The sequence below is a fragment of the Aythya ferina genome (genome assembly GCF_964211825.1).
Source record: "Aythya ferina genome assembly, chromosome: 1".
Lineage (NCBI taxonomy): Eukaryota > Metazoa > Chordata > Aves > Anseriformes > Anatidae > Aythya > Aythya ferina.
The window spans coordinates 161557948-161572566 of record NC_140296.1 but is presented as its reverse complement, the minus strand read 5'-3'; the positions used below and the strand labels follow the sequence as shown (position 1 = coordinate 161572566).

At 34.3% G+C, this 14619-nt stretch overlaps 1 protein-coding gene across 6 annotated transcripts in view; it reads left to right on the top strand.

The window, feature by feature from the left end:
• Positions 1-14619, top strand: part of ANKS1B (ankyrin repeat and sterile alpha motif domain containing 1B) — a 435613-nt gene that overhangs the window by 234618 nt on the left and 186376 nt on the right. For all 6 annotated transcript variants that reach the window (XM_084506033.1, XM_084506034.1, XM_084506032.1 and 3 more), the window contains one exon: positions 345-451. In XM_084506033.1, coding sequence (XP_084362159.1) covers positions 345-451 — 107 coding nt within the window. The remainder of the gene's footprint in view (positions 1-344; positions 452-14619) is intronic.

Sequence of the window (14619 nt, the reverse complement as noted above, 5' to 3'; positions counted from 1 at the left end):
CGGAGAGCAGCTTAGCTGACAGCTTGATATGCTTTTTTTTTTTTTTTCTTTTTTCTTTTTTTTTTTTTTTTCCTGTATGACGTACTGGTCTGTAGTAAAGATTAATAACTAAGAAATGTAGAGCTAGGATCAGATCTTGCAGTATATGCTGCCCTGTAAACTATGTTTTACTTCTGACTTTTCTGCTTGCTGAAAACATTAATCTGTCAAGCTGGCGGGCTCCTTTGATACCAACTTTCCCAGGAACACAATGTGGCAATGCCACCTCTCAGCCCAGGACTACCGCTATTATCCAGTGGATGGTTATTCGTTGCTTAAACGCCTCCCTCTTCACCCTCCTACAGGACCCCGATGCCCTGTCCAGACAGTGGGACAATGGTTGGAAAATATTGGGCTACCTCAGTATGAAAACCACTTGCTGGCTAATGGATTTGACAATGTGCAATTTATGGTAAGAAATCTTCTGTGCATAGCTGTGTATATACACTGTAGCTGCCTTTTTTTGTCTGTGTCTTATGTGATCATAAAAACCTGAGATATTCTGCATTGCACTAAGAAGATCTGTGTAGTGTTTCACTTTTCTGTGTCTAGCTAAATTAATATATAGACTATCCTAGCATAAACTTCCAAATTATACACTTTACAAAATATTCTAGACAGAAATATGGTAAAAGAAAAGCTGCATATTAAGGTTCTTTCTCTCCCTCATCAATCCTCAGATTAAAAAAGAAAAATGCACTGTTCTTTTAATCCACTGCAGGAGGCAATTTCACAATATTTAAAGCTGTAAGCACCCCTGTCTGTAATACCTCACATATTATTACTTTTATTTAAACACTAACATCATCATCACAATAATTAAAAAGCATGCAATGCCATTCTTGCATTGAGAGGTATTTTAATAGCAGATAATTACTTAATAATATGCGCTCTCTTTGCAAGTGATTCTGGATGTCTCAGTTAAATGTTTTTGCATCGTAGACAATCAGGATGTGGGATTCACTTGTTGAAACTTATGCCCTGTGTGGAAAAGTAATACATTCCTCTTAACAGTTCAGTTTTTCTGTTTTAACTCTCAGTGTTTACCAGGAACAAATGAATTAAATAAATTTTGCATACTTCAGAATTTACAGTATTAACATGAGGTGTTAAGTAACTAGATCTGTCCGACAAACTTTCCATTGAAATGAATATTCACAGTAAAGAAAGAAGCTTACTTATAAGATTATTATATAATCACATTCTACCTGCTTTGGTATTCCCATTACTTCTATCTCCTGCAAAAATCCTGAACACATTTCTTTTAAGTATCAGATCTTAAAATATTATTAATTACTCCTTATTTACAATATTTTTAGTAACTGTGTATGTCATGGAACAGTTCTAACTTTTCACAGCTTACACCTGGCATATCTGGCATATAAGAAACAGAAGTGAAACAATATGAATATTATGACTGTTGAATCATCTTATGAGTTGCAGTTTTCCTATTTAATTTATTTTGTCAAATCACTATATAGTTAGGAGTTACCAATTAAGTCACAGATGTATGTTATTTCCCCATTATAATAGTGTAGAGATTTCTTCCTGTTTTTACATGGCTGCCCTGTGATCATTTGCTTATATCAATAAAAATCCTTAGAATCTTTTTCTTTAAATATTCTTGAAACAAAGTACCAAGGGTGTGCTGTCAGCCCTGCAAATTTAAATAAAAATAAAAATAAAAAATGTTCTAAAATGCATTTCAAGACACAGTTTCCCAGAATGTACAAATTCTTGAATATATTGTAGCAATAGTTACATAAGTAGGTGATCATTGAGTCTTAAAGAGACTACGGAAGGAAATTGTTCACAAGAGGCTGTAGGTGGCATAACAAATTGAGGGCTACACCTACCACAGGTAAATGATGAACACCCAAGGAGCTAAAAGAAACTGCCTTGGAGGGCTTCCCAGTCATTCCCTGGCTGTGGAGGGACCCCAGCCACATTCTGTGGGAATTTATGACTTGCATTTCCTAAGTCTCTTATTGGTACAGTTTTGTAAATATACAAATTCTATCTGACAGTCTAGTATTCAATACTAAAATCAAACTTTTCAGGTATTGGGCAGTCTGTACACGTGTGTGCTAGCTGATGTTTTCCAATCATTATAAATTAATTATTTTCATAAGTATACATTGCAGGTAAAATACACAACAACTCTTAATTATAATTGTGGTAGCATGCATATATGAATGGAAGATTAGACTCGTAAATACGATGATTAGGCAAAAAGCTGGAAAATTTTCTAGTTATACAAATATATAATTTCAGTAATTTAATAGTTACTAATGTATTGATTTCACACTATTTATCATGCTGTTGCATGTTTCAATTTTTGTTTGTATCAGAAATTGAGCATTTCCATTATTATATTGGAAGTATAATGAACAGGAAATACCAATTTCTTTTATATTATTCTTTTGGATATGTGAGCATTATGTAATGAAAATCTCTCCTGAAAAATTTAAAAGAGAGTTTGTTAAGGTATTTTCCATCCCAGACAAAATGTTAATAAAAAAAAAATAAACTTGGAAGATATATAAGAAAATGAGAGAAGGAAAGACCTGCTCTGGCAATACAAAATTTCAGATTTCTCCAAATTTAAATGTGTTGTATTCTTCTTTAATATAAGAGAAATGGTTTGCCTTTATTAAGCTTTATAAGCTTATTAAATCAAGTGTTTCAGATGGGTTAACTGCTTCACATCAAACAACTCTAATACTTCAATGCAGTAAAAATCAGTTAGACATATTTGTTCTTCATTCTGTACCACATTCCTGCTTGTGTTTTTCTGGAAGCACATTCTGACCTGCATTTATTCATTCTGTTGCCTAAGCAACAACCATCACACTCACATTAAGTATGATTTAGTAGTATAAGTCTTTCTAGATGTTCAGAACAGAAGAGGGGATAGCACAACAATATAATTAATGTCCATGTAATAACATACATATGAGAACAAATATATCTTATTTATACAACTCTCAATGGCAAAATTCTACTAATTAAATTAACATTCTAATATGAAGGTGTTTTTCAGATAAAAGAATTTCATGGTTAATCATTCATTAGATCATAGAAATTAACTCCTTATGTTTACTCACCCTCAGGCATTTGGAAAGTTATTCACTAAACTGTGCTTAGAATTAGGAAGATTTGTTAATGCTACCCCAGTGTAAGGACTTTATAGGAAGAAACAGCCTGGTTGCTATTAACCTGAAAGTATGAATAGTTTTCCTTTAGTTTATCAATATTTATGTTTTTAAAATATGTTTAAACATAGTATTAAAATCTTAGTTGTGTTTTCCTTAAATACTCTATTTGCATTTACAGAATATTTGCGCACATAGCAAGTTGCAGTTCCTACCTACTCTTATTGTCGTGCAGGAATGAAACTTGCATAACATTTAGTAGGCCTGAGGCAGATTCAGTTCCAAGTCTCGGTTCATGTATGCTTATAGGAATAGAATCGTACTTGAATATATATATATGTAATCATTATTAACTTCGACATTTTGTTGTGTAATAGGCTGCAGTGTCCTTCAGATGTAAAAACTTGTCATGACTTTGTGCAGGGATAGGCTATATTTGAAGATGCAGATGATACTGCGGTGTTCATAATGTAAATATTATTTTGCAGTTAAACTAATTCTAAAGCACAGGAAAACAATTAGATCAGTCTTAAATTGTAGTATATAAGCTAGATATAAACCATGAGGAAACCTAATGAATCACAGAACATCTTTCTGATGCATAGGCCCCATGGAAATCCCTGGGGCAAGTTATAATCTCTATGCAGACTTGCAGGCCTACGTAACTTAGTCTGCTGAGAAAAAAAGTTGAATTGCAGAGGAACAGATGAAAATATACAAATGTGTGATGTCACTAGATCCTTTAGTGCAGCTTTCTACAACTTTGCAACTTCATCAAAGACTCTATTCTGGATTCACAGAGATAAAAGCAGTTCAATCAAATCACTGCCCAGTGGGGACTAGTCCTGATTAAAGACTTCATATGACTGTATATTTATAGGTTGTTTTAATCATTTAAGATATTCTGAAATTTTATCACTTGCTTAATATTGTAATTTGATGAAGATAATCTCTCTTAAAAAGATCTTTAAAACACTGTATGAGTGAAAATGAGACCAGAAACCATTTATGATGATGAGTTAACATAAAAGTATGAAGCACTAGATTATGTTTTTTCTTTGTTTGTTTTTGACATCCCAAAATATTGTTCAATAATAACAGTTAATATGTGAATTGGCATTGTACACTAGACTGTCTTTAGCTCTGCTGTGGATTTACAAATATGTACCTCTACCCCTCTGAGTACTTAAATGGCTTGCATTGCCTGAGGATCTACATATTACCTAAATAAGTTTAAAATTCTCTCTTTCACTGTTAGGAATCTGAGGCATAGAGTGACCGTGGGACAGAATTTAAAACTGCTTAAAACTCTGAGATGAGGAACTACATCTTGAAATATCCGCTAACATAATGTTTAACAGATCAATTCAGTTGCTTAAACATAGGTATCTAGTACCAGCTGAGATACTGTAGGGAATTCAGGAGTTTCTAGACAGGGCTGGCAGATATTACTGTCATGAAAACCGGAGACTGGCCAGTCCTTCATGATTAACAGCTGGAGGCAAGTGCCACACCACTGAGCATCTGACGCAGTTCTAGAGTCCTGATGCTTATACAGCTGAAATGAATCATAAATGTTCTAGGCTACACAGTGTTCATGACATGTGTAGGAACTCAAAACAGATGTCTTGATTTTCCATGTAGTATGTTTGGTGCATATGCATTTATTTTCCTTCTAATTATTTTCTATTTATACTTATTAATATAGTATTGCTATTCATCCTGTGAACTAACCTGCATAATTTACCCATTTTCGCAATGCTAGGCATGGACTACCTTTTCAATTCCCCTTGGCTGCCTGTTTTGAATTTAGTTTTGAGTGAAGTTTTGACTTTTCTTCTCCCTTACTCTCTCTCTCTCTCTCTCTCTCTCTCTCTCTTTCTTTATTTATTTTTTTTTACTAGGTCTGGAGGTTTATTAGTCAGCTGAAGTTTATCTGCAGCCTATCCTCAGGTCTCATTCCCGGGATTTGCTGTCCTGGAATACCCAGTAATTCTTGCATTTAATCTCTCTAGGGTATTTTAAACTCTGTATCAAGTATCAAGGACAGATGCAATTTTATTTCTTTACAGAGACATTCACCTGAACAAAATTCTCTATGTGCATTGGCCCCAAGTCTTGCACTTGTAGAGACCAGTACAAATTTTGTCCAAAAATACCCAGTGCAGAGATTGATGATTTGAGCATGAGATAAAAGCTTGAAAGAGTGTCAGTCTGCCAACACCTTTCTTAAATTAGCCATGCTGTAGATAATGAAAAAAAAGGCCAATGTTTGACAAAGGTCTAGTCTGTAGTGATTTTGGTGACTTTCAGTTGACTGACCTGTCCAATATCCAGGCTCTGAGCTCTCCAGGTCCACAATGGCCACTACAGGGACTGATCAGGGCAGTCATGAATCATCTGAAGCACAAGAACATTCAGAGCCTTGCCTATGTGTAATGTAGCCAGAGTTGATGAACTGTTGAAGGCAACCTTAAAACCCACAGTCAGTAGTATGCAGTAAGCCATGTTTTTAGAAGAGCAGAAAGAACACAAGTCCCACTCATTCTGGAATAAGTTGTGGTTTTCTGTATACTCTGATAAAATCTCAGAGTATATATCCGGAACTGTGAATTTCAGTCTTGTCATCTGAACCTCACTTGTAAACCCCAGGACTTACTTTTAGTTTCATGGTAGATCTACAGAGCTTGGCCCTAACTGTGGAGCTCCTCTCAGTGTCAGTGTGGCATTGGCTTTTACCCTGAGCCAAGTACCAATTTGTCAGTCTATACTTTTCCTAGTCTTCTTCTCCTTCACCTTGGTAATCTTTTATGACTGTGGATCCTGAGGCAGGCCAACTCTTTCCTTAGTCCAACCTGTTACTTAAATGTAGAGTGGGGCAGAGTTTAGGTTTAGTGAGGTAGTCAGTAGATGTTTAGTACTCAGTTGTCCACATATTGGAATCACTTGAGTTGTTTGAGACATCTGAATAGGCCAGGAATATATGATACAGAATCTATGGGGAACCCCTACCCATCTGGAGCTTCATTTGGATTCCAGACAAGGTACATTACAGCACTTCAAATGACTAGATTTTTATTTGTGGACTACTACATGAAGCACCTAGTCATCTGTTAAAGCGAAGGGAGCATAAAGTGTAATTAGCTGACTGGCTAGCTATCAGGGTACTTATTTTACAACAAGTTAAAGCAGATTCATCTGGTCAGCTGAACCTTTCTCCTGGTTCTATTGATTTAATTAATTAATTTATTTATTTTTCGGTAGCTATCCTGTAGACAGAAAGATTTCAGTGGCTCAGTTTGGGCTAAAATCTACCCAGTGTTCACAGAAAAAAAAAAAAAAAAAAAAAAGTGCTGCAGCAGCAGCAGGTCTAACAAATTATCCAATTCTGTGTGCTCCAGTTAATGCTTCTGTCCTGGCACTCCTCAAGCTAGTCAAGGGGCAGACATGCTTGTTAATATACTCCTCAATATCACATGCAAATAATAGCTTGTTCTGTCTTTCTATCTTGAGGAGACCTCAAACCATTCTTCGTCATCCTATGTGAGTGCATATGGATAAAAGATCTGGGGCAGCAGTGCTCATTCTGATTTTTCCTAAGAGAAAGGGAATTTAGAGAACACCCAGGTGCCAGTGTATGTAGTGGAATGTCCTTCCTCTCACCTCTGCCATTTAAATTAGTGACATGCAGTGTCTATGTGTCTCTTTGGGAAGCTCATTGCAACAGTTTGAGAGACAAGAGCTTGTCCAATGTACATATCAATGCACTGGGCTCAGTCTTACCCACATTAAGAACAGAGGGTCAAACTTTCTATTCAGACTTTGAAAAACATTGCATGTAGTTTCACCACTAAAAATGAAATTATTTCATAGTACATATCTGCAAGTATGGTACTTAAGGGCTGGAATTTGTCCCATCTGTTCTAACAATATGTTAAATGTTAATGTTAAATGTTGTGCTTGAGCTAAAAGCCTGCCTTGTGCAGAAACAGACCTTCATCTCAGTGTACAAACACTGATGAACCCTAAAAAGAGTATTCTGAGACTACACATGTAAGGAATTTTCTATTGGCCCTAAATAGAAGTTTATGAGAAAGTAGTAGAATATATTTAATCTGAAAATTAGGTTGATAAAACAGCTGAAAATTCTAAACATGTTATAATGAAGCACAATATTTTAATAACTCATAAAGTAAGGGATATCATGCTAATACAATGTTATTGCTATGTACTTATTTAAGGCCAAAACCTCTCCAGATGATTTTGCTACCAAAAAGGACAACGGTAAAACTTCAAGTATTAGGAATGTTTGTATAACAATTATATGTATAATGCTATTCTTAATAAATTGTGAAAGATATGGAAAACATGTCAATATGAAAAGGTAATTAAAAGAATGACCTTTTACTCCTCAGACTAAAAAACTGAAGATTTGAAGGATAATCAGTTTGTTTACATTTGAATGTTTACATAATAATAATTACATTATAAATAATGGAAAGCTTTACCATTCAGGACAATGGTAGACTTAAAATCAGTAGCCTATACGTAAAATAAAGTTACAGTTTGCTCTTAGATATTTGATTTATTACTCTTAGATATTTTATTTGGAAATACTTCATAATACTAAAATAAATCATACAATGAAAGACATTAAATAAGGAACAAAATATACAGTGTTTTATAATACCACTTTAGAAAAATAGTCCGACAAAAAACAAATAAATGGAGTCTGGACCAATAGGTAAACTAATCTCAAACAATGACAGACTTCCCTGATGAAGCTAAATGTTTGAAGGAGACAGCAGTACAGAAGAGCTTGATTACAGATAATTACATTGTGTGATTCTGAAGGAGTTATCAGGGAAAGACTAATGGGTACTAACAGGTAACTGGAAATAGGTATAAGATTCTTGGACATCTTATTCTTTATGAAAGAGTACTGGGTGATGTAAAACAACTCAGGCATTTATGCAGATGAAAAAACAAACAAACAAAACAAACTGTATCTAAAATAAAGACATAACAGAATATGACATGAAGTAATAGGTAAATAACCAAAATACAATAAGGAGAAAAATTAGTAGAGAGAAAATGACCTTACATTAACTATGTTAGTAAAATGCATTCTGAAAAAAAAAAAAAAAAAAAAAAAAAAAACTTTGATAAATATACTATAGCTAAAAGGAATATTAAAAAAAGTTATGACCACTGCTAGAACTTAGATAAGAGTCATTTTTGTCTTAGCATAAAGAAAAAAGTACAATATTAGTGCTACAGTAAGTGCAGTATTAATGAAAGTCACTGAGATATTGGGCGGGGGGGGGGGGGAAGAGAGAGAAGTGACAAGCTAAAATAGTACTTTGTTAATTAATATATGTGAATCATCTAGGTTAGTGACGTTTGATTAAGAGTCTTAAGAAATAAAGAGGAAATATGAGATCCTTTAATAATCACATTTGAGAACTCCTGGAGAATGAATGAATTAGTAGAGGATGAATAAAATACAAATATAGTTGCAATATGTATTTTATGTTACAGGATTCATCCTAAATATAGATTTTCAGCCTCTTGACCTGTGTCTTCATCCTTTCACCATACAATTAATTCCCTATTCAAGAAGGAAATGGATGGTAGCAACAGATAGCTACTGTCATCAGTAGTGAGTCTGGTGAGGAGAAAAGGAGGAATTGAATAGAATGTGGCAATGGGATGTAGAAGGGCAAAAATAAATTCAAATGAATTAACTCTGCTCTTAACAGATAATCAAAATATTTAAGAGAAACCAGTAAAGGTAATAATTTATTGTACCTCTCAGCAAGTAGATGAGAATTTTTCCTTACATCAAAAACAACTAAGATTCTTCTCATTCAGCAGTGATATACATGTGTACTGATGATCTGGAACATCGGAACTGTGTTATCAATTTTAAGTGTTTCTACATCCAAATACACATCTTGCTTTTGGAAGTAATGGTTGCATTTTAGTAAATGGGTTATGAAGATTTAGCAAAGATAAAAGGGTAATACTTCCAAAGATAACTTGTTTCAGACAATTAAAAATGAATGTCTTCAGTAAGAAACACTTTTGTCACAATTCTTTGGAAACTGAGCACTGTGAATCAGAGGCCACCTCCAAAAATTTTGTCCAAATGTTTTACATGGGTCTAAACACAGATGCAGTTCTAATGAAATGTGGTATTTTTGACTTTTAAGGGAAAAAAAGATATATTGTTCAGCTGCTGAAAGTCAGGTAAAGGTCTACTGCTGACAAAGCATACTGCCTTTCCCTTTCTGTGATTGTATACTACAGAAGCATAACTGATTAAGAACAGACTTAAACTCATCATAAGTACAATATTACACCATGAAATCCGTATCTGCTCTCTGATCTTCTCCTTAGTCTACTTCTGACTGAAATGTATTTTCAGGAAACAAGTAATATAAATGCTATTTTATTCTCCAAATAATTTACTTCTGTAGACTTTCAAACACTACATTAAACATCTCAAACATTTTATTCACTGTGGAACATAACCATATTCTGTATCTTCTGCATTCTCATTAAGCTTCAATTACTGTGCATATGGGATAAAATCTCCATGCAACAATAAACTGTATTTGTTTTAGACTGGCTGCCCTGAAACTGATGGTAAATACACTTGTACATACAACCCATGATTTACTTGAAATCTCGTTTCAGGCTTTTGTTAGTATTATCTTATGAAGTACTTGATTAAATTACTGAAACTGAATGATTTAACAACATTACTGATGTGAACACCAATGGGCTAAATTTGCAAAATCTACTGTGCCCGCTCTAGGTTTGTGTTGCAAGTCTTTGATTATTAGAAAATTTTGATCCAAAGACCAGATCGAGATACAAATTTTGAAGTATCAAAGCCAAAGTATTTACCCAGGTGGCAGATGTGGAGGGATAAGGTTATTGAGGATATGAGTGCTAATGATCACTTGAAATATTAAAAACTGGTATACCATGAGTAGGAGTATACTGGATAAGCACCTATCAAATGACCTTTCTGGTATGGAGCCAAAAAAAGTATTTTCACTGATTCCCTATATAGCAGCCAGGAACTGATTAAGAGTGGCCTTCTGTGTGCACAATCCCCCTTAGCAATTAGGAAGAAGGGGAAAAAATCTGCATCTTACTCATTGGAATCTTATACTTCACACTAAAAATAAGCATCTGTGCAGCTGCTTACAGCTCTTAAAATTTCTTAAATGATTAATAGCTTCCATTCTTCAGTAGCCACACAGCTTTAACAGCTTTTTCACTGCTTCAGGTATGCTCTCTCAAAACAACAGCTCCCCTTTCAAACACATAGAAAACCTACATCTTTAAGATGGCGTTTATAAAAAATAATAGTTCTTAGCTGCTACGCTGCATTAAGATAAAAGATTGCACAATACTGATTTGTTTTTTACCCTTGATCCATTTTTAAATATAGTATGAATATTATAGCTGTTAGCTTCTCTGAGCTCCCTAGGCATCCCTCTTGTTGCCAGAAAGGAATTATAAATTGACAATGCAAGTGATTTTGTTTCATTTTCCTTCTCTCTTGGAATTTGAAAATGTGTCTATTCTGTCCATGATGTTTTTTTATTTCCTGATGTTCAGATTTTTTAACATACTTGTTTCATTGCCTGTAGATATAGTAAGTCTTCATTTTCTATCCAGAAAAATAACTTTATACAGCAAGAGTGAAGTATTATACCAAAGAACCCAGATACAAACAAATCTTTACTTCCTTGCAATTATAGGCTTTTTGACTGCAAATTCTGCTATTCCTGTTGTATGGTTTGATTTCTCTCTGTCTCTAACTGTGCTATGTATTTAATAGCATCTTGCTTCATGTATATATTTATTCAAGATGCCTGCTGCTTTTCTTTCTTCTTGAACGATAAGAAATGGAGACTCAAGGGAAAAGGGAATAAAGAAAATGCTTTATGGCACAAGAAGAAACATGGTCTATAGAGAATGTACAGGACAATATGTCTGAGGATCTTTTCTGAGGTCAGCCTTTGATTTGGATTATGAGTTTGCGGAAGCTGCTTCTCCATTCCCTTAATTATCTGCCTATGAAATTATGTAATATTGATGGCCCACAAATATGAAATCAAGAGAGGATCCTGGCATAGAAATATCTGTATATTAAGAGCTATTTTGTCATCAGTTGCTTCTGTCTGTCCTTAGACAGTAAAGGTTTCTAAGTATCTGTAGTTAGAAAGCATAGTTTCTTAGGAGGGTACCAGAGTTAACCAGATCACCTGAGGAATCTCACTGCGTACTGTCAGTTAAGTTCTTAATAAATTCAGAGACAACAATTGGACTCATGCTAAAATTATTGCATGAAAATAAAATGAGTATTTAATACATATTAATATTTTTATGCCCCAAACAAAATGAATCAGGAACATTTTCTGTGCATGAGCTAACTACGTAATTTATAATTACTCTAATCTTGAATTCACACATTTTATTGCGTCTGTAAGCCAAACTCATGGCAGAAACTATCTCAGCACTCTTCTTGTCTCTCCTGTAGATACCTGGGTACCATTCTTCCAATTTATTTCCAAGATAGTCAGATCTGTATCTTACTTCCAAAAAATACATGTGTTTGTGAGCTCTCTCCCTGCCATGCTATTCCTTCAGGATGGACTCTTCTTGTGCTCCCCATCTCTTCTTTTCCCCCATTTCCTCTTTACTCAGTAGAAATTACTGTGTGTCTTTTTTGTCTCCAAATCCAAGAAGGAAGGAAAGAAGGAAGAAAGGAAAGGAGTGGGGAGAGAGGAGAAAAGAGAGAAAGAGAGAAGAGAAGATGAAGAGAAGATGAAGAGAAGAGAAGATGAAAAGAAAATGAAGAGAGGAGAGAAAAGAAAATGAAGAGAGGAGAGAAAAGAAAATGAAGAGTGAAAGAGAGGAAATCTGACTCTAAGTCTTTTTACTGACTTTTTACTGACAAATTTTAGAAAGTCCTGAACAGAAGCAGAAGGACATTAAACTGAATGGTTGTCACAGAGACATTCTTGTCACTCTGAGAGATAGCTGTGGCCTAATAGAGCTGATGCTGAGTGAAAGCTAGTTTGCTTGGTTGGACTTCAGCTGACTCTTTGAAGAAAGCTGGACATGCTATCCAGAATGCTTTGCAATACCATATTATTCAGATTTTTCCATTTTCTAAGGCAACTCAGTCTTCTGATTTACTCGGACAGTTAGCTACAAATTGAGACAACCTCTCCTGACAAAACTTGTGTCGAAAATGCTTTGATACACACGTACAAAAGAAGCAGCAAAATTCAGATTTGCAAAAGTGTGAGTGCTCACACCTAGAACTAAATTTGACTTTAGTTCTCCTTTGAATATATATGTAGATAGGTACTAAGTACTCATTGGACTGGAAGAAAACAATCCCTACACTTAGGTAGTGATAACTAATAGAATTCATTTTTTTCAAATTCAGGCCCTAATTAGTCCTATTCCACTTCTTTATCTGTATAATGGGCATAAAAAGCCACCTTGCAGGAGTATTATAAAATATATTAATTGCTGTTTGGAGCTGTCTATTATTATTTCAATGAATGTCTAAAAAAAAGTCAGAAGAAAGTGAGTCATTCTTACTGGTGAAGCTTTCAATGGAAAACTATATATAAGACATGGACCCACACAGAGAATGATAAAGGCTAAAAAAAGAAATATCAGCTATCTTGTTTCGTAAGTACCATCCGTCCTCCTGCATTGAATTCATGGTTTATTCAGAAATACAATTATACTGTATGTGTACCATATAGAATATGTATCCTGTGGTGAGGGGTGGTAAGCCAGTGGTGAATAGTCTTAATTCTGGTAGTTTGTAGCTTTGTGACTTTGCAACAGTCCTCTAATGTGTAGTGGAGATCAGCAGTTCTTATTTTGTCTGTTTTATTCATTGCAGTAACCTTCTCTTTTAAGAATGCGTACTGAAGTACAGAAATTATATCAAGTGAAGTTACATGGTCTCTCACTGTTTTGCCTTGCTCAGTCAAGAGCATACATTTTGATTATCTAATTTGTTGGTTTAATGGCCTGTTTTGGACCTGCTATTTGAGGCAGAAAGGAGCAGTGAGACTCCTAAGTGTTCATCATGACCATTAGGAACACTTTTTTTTTTTATTACAAAGAAAAGTTAAATTAGAAAAAGCTTGTTTACAAGAAAATCTGCAAAGCATCAGTAAATATGCTACTTGAATTTGGATAGAATGGAGGACCCAAAAAACTCCATAAATGCTGATTGTCAAATGCAGTATCCTTGTGTAGGAAATGGATTGGTGGAAAGGCTTATCACAGTGGGTGCCACACAAGATGGAATGAATTGCATTAAAGTTTTCTTATGACTGAGGGAAATGAAGTACTAGAGTGTCAGATTACAGGTCTCTTGCAATAGGTGTCCCTCCATGTGTACTTGGAAAATCAGCTGTAATGACATTGCAGAGTTCTTCTGCAGTGTTTTGGGACTGCGTCAGTCTGCATATGGGTAATTCTATCCTAAGGATATATCAAACTGTTCTTTCTTTCATTTTGAACACATTAACGCAGAGTTTTAAGAAAATACAACAGGTTTATGGGAAGAATAATCACTCCCTCAGTTAAATAACAGTATATGTTTACCTTTTATATAAGGTTCTTGAAATCAAATGATATTTTCAAGGCAGGTTGAAGAGTTGAAAAGACTATATCAAGATGCTAGAACTGTGCATAAAATATGTAAATATGTAAAACCAACCTGTGACTTTAAGTTTTGCAGCCAGTAGTTGCTTTGGCTGGAGACTAGTTACATCATTCAGTCTCCGAGAACAGACTTCTTGAAATACATGAATTTTATTTCTTACATTCACTGGTAATAAAAGATTATATCTGTCTTTAAATAGTTACTAATGGGTTGGTATAATAATGTCATGAGTAATTTCCTAAGTATTTGTAGCTCTTAACTACACAGCTATGGGTAGAAAATGGAACTAGAGTAGTTGCATTAGTTACTGCTTTTGTGTTGTATCTGAGATACACAATACAAGAATATTTGCAAAAGAGTGAAAAATGTGTAAATAAAGAGGAGAATGTGAACAGAAAGAAAGGTCACAGTATTTGAACAACATCTGAATACAATATGTGTATTGAGAATGAATTACACAGGATGTAAAAGCATATATGTAGGAAGAAAGGGAATAGAAAGTACCAAGTTTAGGGTCTGGCTCACACAGACAGAAAACCGATTTCAAATTTGTTTGTTTATTTATTGAATTTGGATGTTTATTTTACATTTCAGATTTATAAATGTTATTTTTCAATAACATTATTTATATTATTATTTATATTATTATTTATATATTCATGTACTTATTATATAATTATATATTATATATTATTATTA